The 21,662-nt window shown below is 32.7% G+C and overlaps 1 protein-coding gene across 3 annotated transcripts in view; it reads left to right on the top strand.

Moving 5' to 3' along the window:
- LOC118202984 (2-oxoadipate dehydrogenase complex component E1) overlaps positions 1 to 21,662 on the top strand; it is a 173,626-nt gene that overhangs the window by 98,916 nt on the left and 53,048 nt on the right. For all 3 annotated transcript variants that reach the window (XM_085822464.1, XM_085822462.1, XM_085822465.1), the window contains exon 15: positions 11,238 to 11,358. In XM_085822464.1, coding sequence (XP_085678590.1) covers positions 11,238 to 11,358 — 121 coding nt within the window. The remainder of the gene's footprint in view (positions 1 to 11,237; positions 11,359 to 21,662) is intronic.

The raw sequence follows: 21,662 nt of genomic DNA, 5'->3' as shown, positions 1-21,662 counted from the left end.
GAATATTATCGAACCTTTGTAGTCTACATTGGAACGGAAAGTGCGTTCTCGTTATCCACCGCCAACATCGTTATCTGAACTTGCCACCGTTTTGCAGGAAGAATGGTATAATATTCCCTTGGCAAACATACAGGAACTGTATTTATCCATTCCGAGAAGACTGCAAGCTGTTTTGGATGCCAACGGGTTTCCTACACCATATTAAGCAAAGAAACATGTTTTTTTAAAGGTGTTTCCATATTTTTGTCCAACCCCTGTATGTTGTATTTATAGATGTATTAATATTTTATTAAATGTGTTTTGTTTGAACATGAATTGTGATTTTGAAACTAAAGAACCCACATATATAAGGATTCAAGTTAATCCTTATATATATGTATATGAAGGTATGATGGTGTGATCTTATATATGAATTTACTAATAGTTATATTTTAAGCGTTCTCATACTGTCGTCTTCTTTTTGGATTCTACCGTTGTGATTCGTCCAACGGAGAAGTTCTGGAAAATCTTAACTTCTGCAATGTTTCTTAAATATAACACAGACATTGAAATTAATTCTTGCTTGAAGAATAACATTGAAATTAAATATTGCTTGAAGTAGAGCTGCATTTTCATCCATATAAATTGGCAGTTGTGCAAAAACTTAATCCATGTGATTTTCTTTCATAAAAAAATGCATGCAAAGCCATTCTTGACAATACGGCTCATGATGCCCTCATGTTCTTTAGCGATGAGGCTCATTTTCATCTTTCCAGTTGCAGCATGTATTAAGCAAAACATGTGATAATGGAGTGGCACGAATCCCGAAGAATTTCATGAGCAGCCCCTCCATACAGAAGGCGTGACTGTTTGGTGTGCATTGTCTAGAATAGGCATCATTAGACCAGGATTTTTTGGAGAACGTTTCCCTGGACGCCTTATCTCCTTACGAGGCGATTGTCAGTGGCCAGTGCGCTGGCCTGATTTAGCCCCATGCGATTTCTTTTTGTGGGGCTATCTGAAATCTCTAACGTCCAAAGACCCTGGCTCAACTGAAGAACAATATTCAAGCTGCTATCGACAACATACCCGTTGATATGCTGGTAAAAGTAGAAAGAAACTTCAAAACTCGACTATCTCAATGCATTGACCAGAATGAAGGCCACCTTAATGATATTATTTTTAAACTGTAATAAAAAAACTTTAAGTGTCTCTCTATATCTCTATAAATAACTCTATAACTAATTTATAATATATCTCTATTTTTGTTGCCGGGTGCCAAATTCTTAGAATTTCGCCATCCCTAAATTTTCTTGTTTGATGCCTCTTTAACCCTTTCCGGTGTACTACCTTTTAAAGTCAGAGTTTTGATTTTAAAAAAAGGGGGTATTCAGTTTAATTAGGCCTAGAGGAGTACACAAATAAAATTTTGTGAAGATAGCACTTATCGTTTTAATTCTGTGGGTGTGCCCAAAGCGGCACACTGTTTGAATAGAGCTTCAAAACGAGTGCTGAAACGAGCATTGTTGCCAATGAACTGACCGATGAGATGCAGAGAAACAAAGAATACAGATTCTGAGTTGTTCTAGATTATTGGTGAGCCCATTCTGGGCACACCTAGGGATTCGTGCCACTCCATTATTCTGGGCACACGTTTGATTTTAGGCAAGATTTCAAGGTAAAAATTTAAAACTAATATAGAATAAGGAGATTAGCATACAGCCAAAAAAAAAAGATAGAAATTTCTTTTCAAACAATTCCTTTTATACCTTAAAAAAAAATCTGGAAGATTTCTTTGAAAAATGAGGGTCTTAAAAAACTAAACATGGCTAAAATATATGGACTGGTTTGTGTTCAGCTGCCATCTACTATAAATAAAGAAGGTTCATAGTAACCTATAAATCCTTTTTCATTAAATTGTGCATACAGAAGGAAATATTTAGGTGTGTCGCAAAGGGTTAAATTCTAAGAATTTTTCAGCCATTGAAATCTGCCTCCCGGCCAGTGTTTTTCAATGCTACATATGGCACTGAAAGCGGTTGAAAAATCATAATTTTAAAAGCAAACTTCCTACTTTTCATCAAATAAATTTTATCAATTGGAAGTGCTATGGAAGCATTAAAACATTCTGTTATGATTTTTTATTTTAAAACAAACAGTTTAAATGGAAATCCTCAGCTTGTTTTTGTTTACTTAACATTTGATAATGTGAATTGAGATCTCTAAGTAATTTGCGTATTAGAACCCCAAAAAATGTTAAACACCAATTTTGAAGCTTTTGTTTTGGCTTGCTTTATTTTTACTTCAAAGCACGCGAGAGCTATCTGCCTAAAGGGAGGAATGCTCCCGTGGAGGACATTCTAAGAGAAATTTGCTCGTGTCCACATTGTGCACAGGGAAAACCACCCAAATTCTACTTTGAAAGGTAAAAGTATCTAATATTTTACATCTATATTTTTAAGAGTGAGATTTTCCTAACAGTGAATTTTAGCAATTTAATACAAGTGCTATATTTAATTAAGAATTAAAACAATGTTCTTTTCTGGTTTACATAAGGTAATTCTTTCTGTCAAAAATAATCATATAAAAATGCACCGAATTTCACTACCATGTAATTTACTTTGGAAACTGAGAGGTATCTGTGACACAGTGGCATAGCTAGGATGGGACAACGGGGGACATCTGTTCCCGGGCACAGCATTCAGGGGGTGCCAAATTGATGTTACGAAATTTTAGAATGAAATGTTTTCCGTTCTTGGCACAGAGAAAGGGCCGCAAAATCTTCAGTTGTCCCCGGGTGCTGAAACCCTAGCTACGCCTTGTTGCAACTTATGATCTTTTTTCTTATTCTTATTATTTACATTTAACAACATCGATAAGTGAAATTTTGCTTACCTTTCTTAATGAATATCCACAGGAACGTTTAGAATTTCTTTTCATTTTTATCACACAGAAGCTTTATTTACATCTATGTACAAGAATTGTATGCTTACGTTAGAACATTTATCATGTTTTTCTGGTTGCCACTACATCTATCTCAAAAATCCGCAATGCGGTAAGAAAAATATAACAAGCTAAAAGTAAAAAATGCTGCGCCCTCTCGTGGCCAGCTACATAAACTGTAACATCCTCCCCCTTGATGAGTTCTTGGTTCATCAAAGGATTGGATTCTGAAGTTATCTTAAACACTAAATGTTTTTAATGTTCTACAAGTTTAAATGTTCATAGATGCAGTGTTCACAATTTAAGCTCATTGTATTCAGTTCAAAGAGTTCAAGTCATTTCTAATGGGTACAATAACTGCACAGGATGACGAAGATGAGTTCCATTAGCTAAACGGACAGTGCAAGCCCTTATTTTCCCATCTCGTCCTGGATGACACTCCTGTACAACTTCCATCTTCCATAATAATTTTGGTAGTTTTTCTTCATGTACTAGAACTACAGAGCCTTTCAAAAGATCTGTTACGGCATTACCTCTCTGAATTTGTTTTACGTTTCTAATTTCAAGTAAGTATTCTCTTTTCCATCTTTTCCAAAACTCTTCTAATTACCTTAGCCGGTATTTATATCGCCTTGTTAAATTTTCTTTAGTTGAATCAGGTTCAAGAATTTTGCCAGATGGTAAGGATGTCAGTCTTCGTCCAACTAGAAAATGAGCTGGCGTCAGCAGTTCTGGTTCTCCAACTTCACTATAAACATACGTCAGTGGACGGGAATTCAATGTCGCCTCAATTTCAATTAAAACTGTTTCCAGCTCTTCAAATTTAAGTGAAGCCTTCATGAGTATTTTCTTCAAACATGACTTGATAGATCTAATAAGCCTTTCCCAAAAACCGCCCCACCAAGCCGCCTTCTCCACATTGAATTTCCACTCAATACTTTTATTACCAAAATAATTTTGAACTTCTGTGTCCTTGATGGTATTCCATAGTTTTTGTAAATTCTTGTCTGCTCTTTTGAAGGTTTTTGCATTGTCTGAATATATTATTCGACATACTCTTCTTCTTGAAATAAATCTTCTAAAGGACAGAAGAAAATTGTTTGCTGTTTGGCTAGACACAAGTTCCAGATGCACTACTCTGGTTACAGTGCATGTATACAGAGCAATATAAGCTTTCCCAGTTTCATCCTTTGTACTCATAGGACCAGCAAAATCAAGTCCTACAACTTCGAAGGGATTTGCCTCTGTTATTCTTTCGATTGGTAAAGGAGCGATATCCTGACTTAGTGGCTTAGCTTTAAATCTGTAGCAAATCACACACTTGTTAATATTACTCTTTACACGCTGTCGACCCTTAAGTATCCAAAAATTTTCCCTAATTTGAGTTAAAGTTTCAGCTACACCAGCGTGTGCTTGCATTTCGTGACAATCTTTAATGATATGATCTGTGAAATGAGACTTCTCAGGTAGTATTGCTGGGTATGTTTGATTATAGCTTAACCCAGCATTTTGAAGCCTTCCTCCTACTCTGAGTATTCCATTTGAGTCTACAAATAAATTTAATGTAAATATTTTCGAACTATGTATGCTTTGTTTCATCTTTAATTTTCAGCCTTAACAGGTCCAACTCTTCTTAGTTTTGGGTTTTTCAAATTATTAATAAATCTGAAAACATAAATGTTATTCTATATACCTTTTTTATGTCACTAAAGTTCTCGATAGGAATGATATTTTCAACAATACAGTTTGCTGTTAAAATTTCTTGCTTCTTTCCTTTTTGTTTCTCAGAATTTGTTATTTTATCATCTTCCTTAAAATTTCTCGAAGATCTGGGCCAAACATTGTTATCTTTGACAAGCCAAGGTGGGCCATACCACCACAGTTCATTTTTTGAAAGGGTTTCTACCTTCTGTCCTCTCGTCAATAAGTCCAAAGGATTCTCATGGCTGGGACAATAATTCCACCAATCTGGATCAGTTTTCTCTTGGATTTCTAGACACCTATTTCGTACAAATTGTTTCCATTTTGTCGGATCAGCCTTGACCCAATGTAATACAATTTCTGAATCTGTCCACATATAAATCTTCATTTCTATGTTTTTCCACGAATGTCGGATGTATGTGATGAGTCGAGCTCCTATGACTGCTCCTAAAACCTCCAGTCGAGGTAATGTAACCCTTTTTATGGGAGCAACTCTTGCTTTGGACATAACAAATGATGTTTTTGTTAATTCATTTTCATTGTATCTCAAATATACAACGGCACCATATCCCTTTTGGGTACTATCTGTAAAACAGTGCAATTGAATATTCGACAGATTTCCTTTTGACAGATTGTTGAAATAATGTCTTGGAATTTCAACATTTTTTAATTTAGGAATTTCATTATACCAGCTTTTAAATCGATTCTGCAATTCTTAATCAAGTGGTGCATCCCATTGGTAACCTCTTTGCCAACATTCTTGCATCATCATTTTAGCTGCAACAACAAAGGGAGATATGAAACCGATAGGATCGCATAGTTCGCCCGCAACTTGAAGAATCTTCCGTTTTGTTATTTCCTCAGCCGGATCCTTGAGTAATTCATCTTTGATACGAAATTTCAATTTATCTGCTTCATGATTCCAAATATATCCTAACAAAGTGCTATTCATTCCGTCTTCATTAAACTTCGTATTTTCAGCTGCATTCCAAATCGCATGTAATTGGGCGTTATTGCTCCTCCACTTTCTCATATTGAAACTAGCAAGCATCATAATTCTTTTCACATCTTCATAAATTTCTGCAGCTTCTTCATCATCATCTGTACCATGAATCAAATCATCTACGTAAAAATTTTCTTCAAGAAGCTGACAGATCTTCGAATATTGTGCTTTCAACTTTCTTGTGTGATGCTTTATAGTTGCTGCTAGTAAAAAGCGGCTACAGGTTGCTCCGAATATTACACGCGTCATTCTTAAAATCGTCGGTTGCTCCTTTTCCTTTGAAGTCCAAAGAAATCTTACTGCATTTCTGTCCTCAGGCTTCAACATAATTTGTAGAAAAGCAGCTTCGATATCTGCAGCAAATGCTATTTTGTGTTGACGAAATTTAATTAGTAAATCTAATAATTCAGGGTTTAAATTTGGTCCTGAATGTAAGCAATCATTTAAAGATAGACTGTCATGAGTATGCGAGGAAGCATCAAATACGACCCTTAATTTCGTAGAATCATGATCTTCTCTGATTACACAATGGTGTGGCAAATAATAGATGTTTTCTTCAGAATTCTTCGGAGCCTTTTCAGCTATTCCTTTATTTAGATAATCTTTAATTACTCTTGAATACTTGTCATAAATTTCAGGATTTTTCTTAAACCTTCTAAGTAAACTGTTCCATCTGTTTAAGGCGATGTTATAATTACTACCCATTTTGTTCATATTGTCCTTCCAAGGTAATGAAACTTCATAACGATTGGTTTTATATTCAATAGTTTCTTCAAATCTACACATAACTTCAGTGTCATTTTCATTTGCTGAATAGTCATGTATTCCAATTGCATCCAAATCCCATAGCCTTTTTAGAGCTGCACTAATTTCCAAATCATGTGGATGTGAAGTATTCTCAACAACATTCATTACCGTAATTCCGGAATGAAGTGTAGAAACATTACTTAATGCTTCAGTTCCGCTTATAGTGTAACCAAATAAGGTTTCAGAGGCAACAAGACCCTTTGATAATCTTTTAACCTTCCCAGTGACTATTTTCTGGTAATAATCATTACCAATTAATACTGATATTTGAGAGTTATGGACACCTATTTCTGTAGCATCAGCAAGTCTTATCGAATTTTCCTTACAATAATTAAGTATTTCCTTTCCTGGCATACCAATAACAGCTTGATTAATTTCTGGAGTTTCAAGAGCTTCAATTATTATTTTCCCAGGTCCACATATATCTTTAAGGATAACCTTAACCTTTTTTAGCCTTTTAACTGTAGGCTCAGTAGAGCCGAAGGTGTAAATCTGAAGTTCTTCTTCCCCCACAACACTTAATTTTAATTGTTTTGATACTTCTGTCAGGATGAAAGATTTATGAGAGGCAGAATCAAAAATGAGTCTTACATTTTTTCTTCTATTCTGACCTAAAGCTATTGCATTTGCAGTTTGTAAATAAACCCTATTTTTGTTATCTCTTTCCGAAATTGATGCCACCACTGTTTAAGCTCACATTTATTTTCCCGTTTATTTTCAAATTTATTATCATGTAAAATAATATTATGCCTTAATGAACATAAATCACAGTATATATCCGAGCTGCAACGGGCAGATGTATGAGACTTACGAAAGCATAAATAGCATCTGTTAGCCAATTTTAATTTTTTTCTTTTTTCCTCAGTTGGAATTGTGCAGTTTGAAGTAGAATGTTTCAAAGATTCATTTTCTATCTTCCCACAAAATATACAATCGGCTGTTGATGTATTCGTATTCAACGACGCAACTGCTGGAACAAAATGTTTGTTTTTGAAGGCAGTATGATATTTCTCACTTTTAATAAGGTCTCGAGATTGATGTTTATGTTGTTCAGTTCTAATGTTAAACTCGGAATAGTTTGGCGATGTTTGGAAAAACGTACGCTCTCTGCTTTCAACTTCCTTCTTCAGAAATTCCATAATGTTAGTCACTGTGGTTTCTGTGTCAGGGGTTAAAGATCGATTAAACTCTAAAACCAATTCGCTAGGAAGTATCCTCATTAACAGTGGGCATAACAAATAGCTGTAAGAATTCGAAGTAACGTTAAGGGAATCAAGGCTTCTAATTTCAATTTCTAAGCTATAAGTTACGTAATGTTTTAATATCATCTATTTTTTTAACTGGCTTAAAATTCAGTAGAAGATTCATATGTGCATTTATTAAAATATCCTTTCTACCAAACCTTTCTTTCAGAATATTTATTGCCTTAGTATAATTTTCGGCCACTAACGGTAATCCCTTTATTGACATTAAAGCTGTGTCCGTTAGTAAAGATGTGAGGTAATTAAATTTGTCTACATCCTTTAAAGCAGATTTATTATGTATAGCAGATTCGTATTGAGCCCAAAAACTTTGAAATTCACATATTTCGCCTTTAAATTTATTTATGGTTAGTTTCGGAAGTTTAGCGCCATTTGTATTTGTGTTCTCTACCGTATCTATAGTAGCAGAATTAGATGGCAACTCATTTAATTTAACACATTTTCTATTTCTAAATATTCTACTGATCTTCGATTTACACAAGGTAATTTTATTTTTATATTCCAAGCTATCCTGTATTTCAGTTTCGTACTCTTTTTCATCTGTTAGGATAGATTCAATTTCAGAGTTCAATATTAGTATATCGTTTTCATTTTCATTTAAGATGGATAAATCATCTTCTAATAAATCAAATTTAATATTATCCGATTCTATTTCCTTTTCCATTTTATCTATCAGTCTTGTTACTGATGCTCTTAACATTCCTCGCTTCTTTTTTAGTGCTTTTAACTTATCCATCTTAATAATCAATATTCAATCACTAATCGAACAATAATAAGTACTTAAATCACAATATATCTAAAGATCACTGTTATCTCGGAATTTCGGCACCATGTTGCAACTTATGATCTTTTTTCTTATTCTTATTATTTACATTTAACAACGATAAGTGAAATTTTGCTTACCTTTCTTAATGAATATCAACAGGAACGCTTGGAATTTCTTTTCATTTTTATCACACAGAAGCTTTATTTACATCTATGTACAAGAATTGTATGCTTACATTAGAACATTTATCATGTTTTTCTGGTTGCCACTACGTCTATCTCAAAAATCCGCAATGCGGTAAGAAAAATATAACAAGCTAAAAGTAAAAAACGCTGTGCCCTCTCGTGGCCAGCTACATAAACTGTAACACGCCTCTGCTGTGACATCTTCTCTGTATGTAGACAATTTATAATAAGGTTGTTATGACTGAAATTTGTTTCAAAATATTTAATATTTCATAACTTCTATCAACCAATAAATGAGATAAAGGTAAAGTTCCCTTTCATAAATATGAAACAAGATAAGTGAAATAAATTTGTGCTAAAATGAATTACAAACAATATGTCGAAATGATTGACATTGAGCATTAGTTTGTTATTTTAATAGTATTTTACTTATCAATTTCATGTAACTTTCAATAAGAATTAGGTATTTTAAGCCTCTTATAAATTTTTTCTTAGCGTTAAAGTTCGATAACATGAATTATATTACTGAGATATGCATATAAAAACAAATTAACATTCTATAAACGTACATTAAAATACCAAACGCAATAAAAGCATTTCGATGTTATTTCTTATTTATCAAAAAAAAAATTATGTTTTCATTTGAAAATTATAAATAATTGGCTACATTATTTTTCTGAATTTATAAAACTATTATTAAAAAATACTTTATAAAATATGGTATAATTATGCTATAAGAATTATGATATTTTGATTTAATACAGTTACTTTTGTTTAATACAAATGTAGCTATTTTTATATATATAGGAAACACTCATTTACCTTTCTGCCTCAGGTGAAAAAATATCTTGGCATGGCTAAGCAATTAAAATCAGAAATATGCACAAAATTAGTAACAAGGCAATAGAAAACTCCCTTTTCAGTTTTGGATTTCCCAAAAAAAAATATCTTTTTTCGTCTAACCAAAGCATAGACACAAAACATGTTCCTTCCTCCATAATCAAAGGACAGTAGGAAACCATCACTAAAGTGAAACAACTTGTTGATCGTCCTACAAGGAAGGGGGAAGAAAATCTAACAAAGGCCATTTTCAGCACGATTTTTGTTCACTCTAAATGGAAAAAAAAAAAAAAAAAAATTGTAAACATGGTTAATTTTTACTGCAGTTTTCGGAACATAAACAGAATCGAATGCGAGCTGGCCAGTGGGTTAAGACCAAAGTTAACTAAATTAGAACCTGACGTAAAATCTCTTTGCAGCAAGCTGCAACTGCAAGGATCTCACTAAATGTAAATAATAAATAATTACTAATATTTAAAATAATATAGAAAAAACTTTCATTAAAATTATTTTGTACTTGAATTTCAGTTCTCCATTATAGGTTTTGAAAGTTTACTTACTGTGCTTGCTCACAAAATTTCCTAGGAATTTCTTCATAAAACCTGTCATTCAAGTTTCTTTCATAAACATTGACTATGAAAATTTATGTGTATGCTAGGGGGAGCATGAGAATTTTAGAGAGGATTAGGTGCACATAGCACAAAAAAAGGTTGAAAAACATTGATTTAGACAGTCAACAACATTTTGTGAAGTATTTGTTTTAAGAGTAAGGCTGTCTGGATAAATTTGGGAATTTTTCTATTTTGTTAAAATTATTAAAGATAATAAAATCTCTGTGTATCTGCAAGTATGAGTATAGTAAATTAAATCATTTTGCTGTAAAGCTTTTTGGAAGGTAAATTTTTTAGTAAAGAAAAATAGGTTACAAAGACTTGTAGATGCACGAGTTGCCATTGGGATTCCTCTTACTTGTTTAAAAAGTTGATTTTGAAATTTAATGTAGTTATTAAAAATAGTGCAGTTAAAGAAGGTTTTTCCATCGATTAAAGTCTAAAATTATCAGTATAGCAGGAAAGATTTAAGGTAAAATCAACTAGGCTAGTAAAGATTTCTTCTAATGGAAGCAAAGTATATAAGTTTTGAAAGTCATAGCGGTTAATATTTTGTGTGTCAATTGACTGAGATGTATTATAATCCAGCAATAATTATGTTCTGTGTTATAAGTACTGAAGATCAATTTACAAATTTGTTTAAGTGCAAAATAATAGTCTAGATTTTTCTTATGATTATTGGTGCCATTTGCAAACAATCTGAATTTAAGTGATGCTTTATGGAATTTAGGAAGAGCATAAAGATTAGTAAATCTATGTTATCTTGAATTTATAGAGATTTGGAGTTTTTTATGAAATGCTTTAATTCTGTTAATTATAGAGGTTTCTGTAAACTGGTAAGTATTGGTGATATAAAGTTCTTTGCTAATAACTGTTTTGTAGAAAATTTTTCATATAATGCTAAAATTATTATTTGCTTTATCAATTTTGATGACTGTAAATTGTTTTAAATTTAGGTAAATTAGGCTAATAGCTAGCTTATTAATAAATTCTTTCTTGTTATATCCTATATATAAAATGCCCTTAATATTCTTTTAAAAATCATTATAATCTATATAACTTGCTTTTCAGTTATTTTCACACTTTGAATAGAATTTTACAGACATTTACTGATTTTTTCCCTTCTGTTTTTAAATGCAGACTCCTCATCCAACTTTGTCCAAAAATTTTATTCAGGAGCGTATTAAAAAATTAAAAAATGGTTATCAGATTGACTGGGCAACTGCAGAGGCATTAGCTATAGGATCACTGTTGTATCAAGGTATTTATGATGAATATTGATGTATTGATGTCATTTTATATTATTTGGAAAGGGCATATGTATAATTCTTTGATGTTGTATTTAGCCAATTTATGGTTTTGTTCATATTAATTGCTTAATAATGGCATAATAAGCATCCTTTTTTTGTGTGTACTTATGTTTAAGTACATTCAATGATATACATGGGAAAATATACATAGAAGTAACTAGCAGTTGAGCTTGAGAATCGTATTAAATTTACATGTGAAAATTTTAAGTCTAGATTTCTAAAATTTTTGTTCTTTGTGTTTAAAGATCGATTTCCTGCTCATTTCATAAATGATTTTCCATACCTGAGACTTGCTTTTCTTACCAAACTTCAGTTTAAATTCAGTTGGAGCCCAGCTTCAATTTTCAGATTTTGAGCAAAAGTGTAATTCCACCCAAAGATGAGCTTATGTACTTTGTTGTATAACCGAACCACAATACCTGTCAGAAACCTATCAGAAAATTCAGTTATTATTCTAGCATTAATGTAACATTTTTCTCTGGTTTTACCATATTCTTAACTGGTAGTAAAATTAACTATTAAATATAGTCTCACTTTCCCATGGAAAAAGCAAAATACATAGACAGATTTGAGCATGTGGGAAGCAATCAAAAGGTGAATATTATGGACAAATATTTATTGCCCAAATTCATCTAATTAAGGGACTTTTCAATGAGTTGGGGGTAAAAATATTTTATTTGGAGAAAAAGAGTATTGTTCAAAATTTTAACCTTTCTTTTATGCTTGGTACCATGTCTTGTTGTTGTGTTTTATTACTTCATTTAATTTTATGATACATTGTTTTAATATTTTCTATTTAATATTAGTTTAATGTAATTATATTTTTATTGTGTGTCTTTACTCTTAATTACTTATTCTTTCTTGTTTATTGTTTTACTAATTTATTTGTGTTCCCCATTTCTGACAACCTACCATAAAGCTGTGGCACTAATAATTTTAAAAATTATGCCCTGCACCAAACCATAATAACCTACACACTTTTGATACAGGAAGTAGTTTGATAATTTAAAACAAATTATCAGAACAATATTGAACAATTCAAAAATGAAATTTAAAAATTTTGATATTTAAACTCTGTGTTTTTCATGTGATAAGTTTTGACTAAGGTTCATAGATGGAAATATCATCAATCACAATTATTAATTGCTTAAAAAACTCAGAAATATTCTTAACAAAATGATCTATTAAGTATCACAAAGAACTATGAAGTAAATATTGTTAAAGAATGGAAATAAATTTCAGAAATATACTAGTTTTCAAATTACATATTGATTAATTTTATGGTGAAGATGCAGAATTTTATTATGACATTGAGGCATTGTTTTTAATGCCTCTGGTATACTGGAAAAACTAATAATAAACTCAGAAGTGCTAAAAATGATCCATTTTGTATAAAACTAACACCTGCTAAGCAAAGAATTTCTTAGAGTAATTTTTCCATTTTTAGAATTTATATATCCAAACATGGCATTTATTTAGTATTTAAATCAATAGACTGTTGTGTTAAGATCTACTTTATATAAAACTATTGTAAAACAAATAATATAATTTTTCAATGTATTTAACATAATAGAATCAAAACAAGTGTAAAACATTCCATTGTTTTCTGCATTCATTTTGCATATTCCCCCCTCCTTGATTTTTGCTTTTGTCCCTTATTAAAACATGTTTTCTTTTATTTTTCTTTTCTTTCTTTATTTTTTAGTATTTTACAATACTTGAGAATCTTTGGCTGGGAATATTGATTTTTGAGAAATAAATTAAATTCTAGTTCAGGAATTTCCAAATCTTGATTAAGAGTTTGACCTGGTATTGCTAAAAGAGCTAAGGTTTCCAAAGTGTAATGACTCTTATCAACATCATGCGATGGCAATAAGCATAGTATATCATCAGCAGCTGAACTCACTACTTGAGCCACTGTTTAGAATAATAATAATGAGATAACATGTGTTTACCTGTAAACAAAGGAAGGACTTTATGCTGAATGATAAGTGATACGCTTCTTCTTCACCTTTTAGCTTAAGAAAGTTTATCTTTTGTGATGTAGTGAGTATCATTCCTCGGTACAGAAATAATGCTCTCTGTGCTAGTCCTTTATGAACTGAAACACTATGCACAAACTGATCCTCTTTGTATGTTATCTTTGTTATCTTTAGAATTTGTGAGCCTTTCCAGCATGAGGAAATTTATTGCTTGAGAGGGTATTGTAATGTAAGAATATATCATGTTAGATGACTATAGTGCCTGCTGCTTATTAACACGTTGAGCGCGGTGGCTGCCCCTGGGGACCGGCAGTGAAATTTCCGTATGGCCGACGTCGGGTCGGTCCCTAGGGACCGGCACTGGAATTTTCGTTTGGCTGGCGTCGGTCCGCTGGACCGACAGTATTAAAGTTAAAAAATAAATATGGTCCCAATGAAATGTGATCAAATTTAGTTTTAATGAAATGTATTGAAACATTCTAAACAAAAATACTGCTTAGCTCGCTGCAGACTGAACAGAAAGGACAACAAATTCTGCGTCGTGCTCAACGTGTTAAACTCGCTGGTTTAACGAAGCCATTTATTTCAAATTTTCAAGAACCAAAACTAACAAATATGCTAATAACTATACTAATCAATAGAAAAAATGCTATTCATTAAACTCATATGCACTTATTAAACTCACACTTTCAAAAGACTGATTCTTTAGTGTCAGAATGTCCTACTTGTATCTATCAAAGCTTTTTGCTGTTCATTTGCTTAAGGTATTATGGAACATGGCTTCATCAATCAGGTAAGTAGTGCTTCAGTAAATTGGTTCAACTGAAATTTTCATATCCCTCATGGTCCCTGTACCTATGAGACTCTGTTTTCAGAGTTCTTCATCTGCAGAGAGGCAGAATTGTCTTATTAGTGAAAACAATATTCAACAGTAGAGACATCATAAATGAGTTAGTTTTCCGTTTTCAATACCAGCTTACAGGAGGTGGAAGTTCAACTTCTGTGTCCCATCTTTTAAGGTTTACACATCTAAGATCTTCCCTTTATAGACACATTATGTTCACAAAGATGTGTCAAAAAAATCTTGAAATGCTTCTAACCATTACCATATATTAAGAGTCTTTGAATGGAAAGGAAGCGGTAACTGTAAAAAAGCAAGGAAAGAAGAAAAAGCTAGGAAAGTATTAGTTATGCTTGCAGGCACGAAGTGGCAGATTGACTTGACAGACCAAATGTAGTCACTGCTGCCTAGAAATGCGAGTTTTGAAATTGTATAAATCACTAGAAAAAGCATTCTTTTGTTGTGTGCTAAATATGTCAAAAATGTTTAACCAAAAAGATTTAAGCCTGAAAGAAAATCTTTTAAAGATTTATCCTTTGATTTATTTGATGTTTTTGCTAAGTGTAGCATTTTAAAAAATCCATTTAAAAGGGTGTGTGCTGAAACTCGGAATTTCCAAACAATACTATGCAATTTACTTAAATGAAAAAGTTTAATTGATGAAGAACTTTTTTTTTAAAAAAAAAGTGCAAATATTTCAAGAAATCGCTAAAAAGATAGAAAACTGAGAGATGTTGAAGTTGCTTTTCTAGAATGGTTTCAAACTATAAAGCAGCAAAATATTCCTTTCTCCAGAGCTTTTTTCACTAATTCGTTTAATGCTAGGCAAGAATTTTATATCAATTGACATACATTCTCAAGCTAGAGAAAGAGAAATCCAAAATTGTTTATCAGAAATTGCGTGGTGAGAAGTAAGAAACAGATCATTATATAACTGATATCTGGATAAAAGGGTGCTTTACTTAGGCTGCTAAGAAAAGCAAACAAAATTTATAATACTGATGAAACTGGATTGCATTGCAGAACTTATCAGAATACTTATTAATAGTTTTAAGCTTTTTTACAGTAATATTACATAGCAGTTAGTTTAAGAAACTGAAGGAATAAATTACAAATTATTAACATATACTATGGACCCAATAATCAAGAAGACAGCACTGGTTACTAAGAAAAGCAGAAGCCCTTGAAAGAAGCCAAGAATTTTTTTGTAACTTGCCATCTCAACAAGAACTCGTGGATGACAAATGTTATATGCAGTCCTCAAAGTTCCTGAATAATTTTAGCATATTATTGTGAGCACTTTATAAGAAGTAGAGTAGTAAATTTTTGTGGTATTATTATACATATATCAAAATTTTTCTAATCAATTTGTTTTGGTTTAATATACACTGCAGGGGGGTAGGATGAACTATCTTCATTTTCTACTGGGCCAATTGACAAAATTCAATTTGTGTTATTCATCTCTCGAAAGCGCGATTTAGGATATGTATTAGATTTATATACAGCATTGTTCTAATAAAGGTATTTTGACAGAAAATCTGAATTTTCCTGAAATAACATGCCAATTTTTCCATATTTCGATTCGACATCTCAAAGTTATACCAAATTACCAAGTTGTGTAAAAATTGCACGAGTAGTTTTTAAAAAATTAGCTCTCAAAATTTTAGCTCTTCAGTGCTAATTGAATTTGGTATATACCTATCCCTCGATTTACACGGTACTCGTTTTACATGGTTTAAAAATTAACGGATTTCAAAGACTTGGTAAAAATATATATTCGGCTGCATATACGCAAATACATATATTTGAAGTTATTTTTGAATCTCGTTCCTTTGGTAACACTGGTGGCAACAAGTATGGGGTTTTGCCACTGGATCCGGTTCAGCAAGTATGTCCGTCTCGCGTGGTTTGCCTGTGCGACCACGTGCATTTGGAAATCTGACTGCATCAGCATTTTTAATGCTATTTTGTGGTTTGTTTGACTTGTGAAATGCTATTACACTTTCACTATTTTATTATTTTTGGATTATTATGCATATTTATGAAATTAATTACCGCGTGTTTTGCCAAATTGCCTGATTGCTGGTAAGTGATTACTACTGCCATTTTACGATAAATTAAGCATAACTGCGCATTTTAAATAATTAATTGGATAAAGTTAAAAGTAATTTTGCACATCTGACTTTAGATTACTGGATTGGTAACACACGTAGTTACCTCCAAGCTTTCACTTCAGGTGACTGCCAGGGGCCTCGTGTGTTCTTCACCTGCACATCCGTCTGTGGAGAAGGCTATCAAGCCAGGGCTCCATTCCGAGGTGCAGGACTCCTGCTTTATGGGTGCTGGATTTCTGGATTTTCTTGCGTTTAGCTTTTGCTTAGCGTGACCATGTAGAGGCTTGTGGAAATTTACACTAATCAGATTAAGGAATTAGACCAAAATAAAGATAAAAATGACGGCAAATTATCTGACATAGAAAGCAAATTCTATGCTTCTCTATTAAGCTCATTAGATATTGTAAATGCATTAAAGGATCAAAGTAAGGAAAAACGAAAAGATGATGTCGATGACAACACACCTGTGCCTAGCACAAGTAAAAATTATGATGAAAACAGCAAGGCTCAAAGTCCAATAAAATACATGATGACTCTAATACCAGTACTGAAAAAAAAACTCTAGATCAAGACACAAGTTCAGATGAAAAACCTATTAAGCACTGCAGAGGCGACCAGACCGTAAGAACAAAAACCCATAAACCAAATACTAAAAAAGTAAAACTCAGTACGCACACACAAATAATCTTACCGATTATTTTTGCTAATCAAGCTAACACTAGCACAAATGGTCAAGAGTCAAATAACGATGTACAAACCCATACAGAGACTAATCATGAAAATGTAAACGATAACAATATGGATACCAATACAAATGAGACTGAACAAAGTGATAACTCGGATAATCAGATGTTAATAAATAATGATAATCCACAAGGTGTTAACACAGATAGCAACACACAAAATATGGAGAACAATACTAAAAAAAAACTCCCACCTTTAATTCTCAAGGAGAATGTCATGACCTGGGGAAATATTAAAAAAGTATTTCATGCCAAAAAATTCTCATTCATAGGGCAAAATCTTCGTGAAGATGGTATAAAAGTTATTGCAGGAGATGCTGACAGCTATAGAAGCATGGTCACAGTACTCAAAGAGCTCAAAGTCGAGCACCACTCATACTTGCTTTAAATATCATTAAAAGCTCCGGCTTCCTTCAATTAATGCGACAAGCCAAACAGATAAACCAAACCAATCCTGAAAATACAAAAACACAGATATTAGATAATGGACTAACACAGGAATAGCCATGCCCCCATCCAGTTCATGACCCAGAACGCGCGTAACGTCCAGAAGGAAATCACGGAACTACATAACTTCCTACTTGTGTATAATATTGACCTTGCACTTATCACAGAAACGTTTGCGACTTCCTGTTACAGCATGAAAATCGCAAACTATAGATGTTACCGATGTGACAGACTGAGTCATTGAGGTGGGGGGCCGCGATTTATGTAAAAAGCTCCCTGCAATCCTGCCTTATCATTGAAAACCGCAGTAACGGATATGAGGCAGTTACTGTTTCTATTTTACTTCCATTTTATGTAGTTGTTTATTTTATAGTGCTGTACAACCCACTGAATAATGTACTTGATATCGACAAATTAGCAGAGCTTCTTCCGAATAATAAACACATTATCCTGGCTGGGGATCTGAATTCTAAGAATATAGAATGGTGATGTCGAATGACCAACAATAATGGTGAAATCCTACTTGATTTTATAAATAACTACCCCATTTACTTTTATGCCCAACGGACTATACCTACCACCCAGATAACCCCAGAAGAGGATATATTTTAGACATCTTCCTCACGAATACCTTCATGCCAATGTACTGGGATGTAGAAATGACCTCTGATCATGTGCCCGTAATAGCTATATTGGGTACTAATAGATGCAATGACAATAAATTCAAAAGAATCACTGATTGACAACAGTACTACAATCAACTGTTAGAGAACCCTCCAATTTTTAATTCTCTTAAGACTAAGAATGACATCGATAATGCCATTGAGATTTTAAACAATAGTATCCTAAGCACATACAACACTGCTACTAGGAAAATTCCAGCAGATAAGGACAGTACCAGGTTACCCAAAGAAATCACAGATATGATCAAACAACAAAACAGATTGAGAAAGAGGTGGCATATCTCTTGGGACCCAGGTGTCAAGAAAGACTTAAATAGACTAAATAATAAAATTAGAAACAGTATTAGAAAACATTGAGACAAGGCTTGGAACAATAAAATCGAGAGCTTCAACGAACATGGAAATGCTTTCTGGTCATTTGCGAGAAACCTTCGACAAAAGCCCCCGTGTAATAAGCCCATTTATAGCAACAATAGAATTGCACTCACTTACAAAGAAAAGGCTGCACTTATGGCAGAACATTTAGAAAAACAGTTTGTACCAAATCAAGACCCTAGTGACCCACTGTTCTCTTACAATACACAGCATTTCATCAAAGACTGGCTTGATGGCCCCGGGGCCAAAAATCGTACAGAATACGCATCGCCTGCTGAAGTCAGGAACATTATTAGAAAAATGAAAAACTGCAAATCCCCTGGATACTATGAAATTACAAACGTCGCTATTTAAAATATGCCTATTACCACTGTCACGAAATATGTCAGCATTCTTAATGCTTGTCTGGAAAATAAATACTTTCCTGACAAATGGAAAAACGTGAAAGAAACAACTGAACATGTCAGATTTCCACCCTGTCTTCGCCTCTCATGGTCATTGGCTGCATTTGCTTGTTTCTCCTCACTTGCGACGTCTTGCAATCACCCCCTTCTTTCCACTACTAAGCCTCCTTTCACCTTGTCATTGTTCTTCACCGTCATGCGACCTCCAGGCCAAAGTGTCAAGAGCCGGAAACGTTGCGTTAAAACAGCAACATTCCGCCAATAAAGATAATGAATGAATGAATTTGTATTTCACAACAGTAAAGCTATTTGGTTCATGTGAACTAGTGCAGTATCAGTATTTTAGTGGCAAAGCTTGTGACGTTTTTATCTACATATTTGAATGTTTACTAATACATTTTCAACATTTATATTTTCTGTGGCATTTTTATAATTTATGTAAATTTTTTAAGGTCTTATAATGCCAAAAGATTAGAAAAAAGTCAAACAAAAAGAAAAGTTATTTCTTTAGAAATAAAAATTAAAATATTAGGTCGTCTACATAATAGAGAAAGAGTAACAGATGTTGCTAAATTTTACTCCATGAATGAAGCCACAATATGTACAATTAGCAAAAAATGAAGACTCTATTAGAAAAAGTATAGCAGCTGGAACTTGCAGCAGTAAGAGCACAATTTCATATGAAAGAGATGATACAATGGAAAATATGGAAAAGGCATTAGTGATACAGATAGAAGACCAAAATCAAAAACGGATTCCAATGGATACTAATGCCATTACAAATAAGGCTTTAAAGATTTATAAAGCACTTAAGAATCAGTCACCGTTGACATAGTCAGATGAAAAAGAGATATATTTTTCCACAAGTCATGGTTGGTTTGAGAGATTTAAACAAAGACATTCTTTATATAATCTGAGATAGAAACAAGAAAGTGCATCTGCTGATTCGGATGCATCACAACAATATCCAGCACAATTTGCTGAAGTCATTGCCGCCAATTCCTACACTTCTGATCAGATCTCCAATGCTGACGAGTCCGTCCTGTTCTGGAAAAAATTCCTGAAAAAACCTATTTAGATAAAGCTTGCAAATCAGCTAGGGGTCATAAGGTAGCGGAAAGTAGTACAATTAAAAGTCTTTAATCCAGACTCGTTGGGACTTCAGTTTTTCCGGATTATAGATCATCAGTTTAAATCTGGTAACATGGCATGTAGAAATTATAAAATTGAAAATATGAAATCGTAATTTATGAAATAAAGAGCAATTATGATCTAAAGGGTATCAAAATTTACCAAAAAAAAGCTTAATATTTATTTGTTTACTTTATTAAACATTTCTTTCAACGCGCGCATGCGTAAAGCATATACATTACGCATAGTCGAAATTAGAAAATTGCAACCAGAAAACTATTTGGTTTTACATAGCAAAATCCAAGATTTCGATTTACACGGTTTTGTGCTGAACCTATCTTCTATGTAAATTGAGGAATAGGTGTATTTAGTAATATCTTTTTTTTATTAAACATATTTAATTCTTCATTCCAAATTTCAAAATTTAGGTTCATTTTGAATAAAATTCACCAATTTTTTATAATTTATTTTTAAAATTTGTATTTTTAAGTAATTTTTATAAATTTTTCGGAAAAAATTTTGAATTTTAATATGTATAATTTTTGCCATTATCTTAAAATAGATGTACTTGAAGCATACTTTCAAAAAATTAGAGTTTTTTTATTCAGAATTTCCTAAGCTATACGTGATTTTACATTTTGGTGCATTTTAAAATTTGGTGTGTTTATTATAAGTGATAATAACGAAAATGTGGTTATGCACTCTGTTAAAATTATTTGAAAGTATAAATGATGACCTTTTTTTCCGCACGTGGACAATGACAGAAAGGACAGGAAAATATGTTGCTATAAAATAAGAAGTTCGTCAACTGAATTCTTCTTTGTGCAAACTGGAAAAAAAAAAAAAAACCCGCCAAGATAAATTTTTTAATTTCTTCATAAATTTCTCACTAAAAATTACAAAATTTAATATCTAGGTATAATTTGAGTCGTAGAATGGAAATATAGAAAAAAATTGGTATGTTATTTCAGAAAAAACACCTGTGCTAGGACAATGCTGTATATAAATCTAATATACATCCTAAGTCGGGCTTTCAAGGCATGAAAAACGAAATTTGAAGTTTGTTAATCAGTTCAGCAGAATGAAACATATAGAACTGCCAATCTTTTTTTTTCCCCTCAGTGTACATACACTGTGAGGACTTGGAAATCCAAAAATCCCCAAGGAAATTCAAGCGGGACAGGCCGAAAGTGAATGCTTGGTGTGAGATGTTGCATAACAATATTTTAGAACTATTTATCATTATTTGTTAACCAGGAAGATCCACTATATCAGGTTTCAGATGGATATTCCCAAAGTTGCATATATTTTGTATTTTATGTTATACTGGTATATTACTTCCTCATAGCTTGTGGCAACTTTGCATTAATTTCTTTCGAATTCACTAAACTTTCTTGAAATATATAGCCTGACAGAAATACCACACCATGAAAAATTTATTGAAAACAGATAAAACTTTGTATGTACATAGCAAACCAAATACTTCACAAATAGTTTAGATGTCAAAGATGTGCAACAGTAATGTAGATATACAG

This window comes from Stegodyphus dumicola, chromosome 8 (genome assembly GCF_044657685.1).
Source record: "Stegodyphus dumicola isolate Sdum_Otavi_A_Nest chromosome 8, ASM4465768v1".
In the NCBI taxonomy this organism is placed as follows: domain Eukaryota; kingdom Metazoa; phylum Arthropoda; class Arachnida; order Araneae; family Eresidae; genus Stegodyphus; species Stegodyphus dumicola.
Note: the sequence above shows the minus strand (reverse complement) of the source record. Positions and strands in the feature narration are given on the sequence as shown.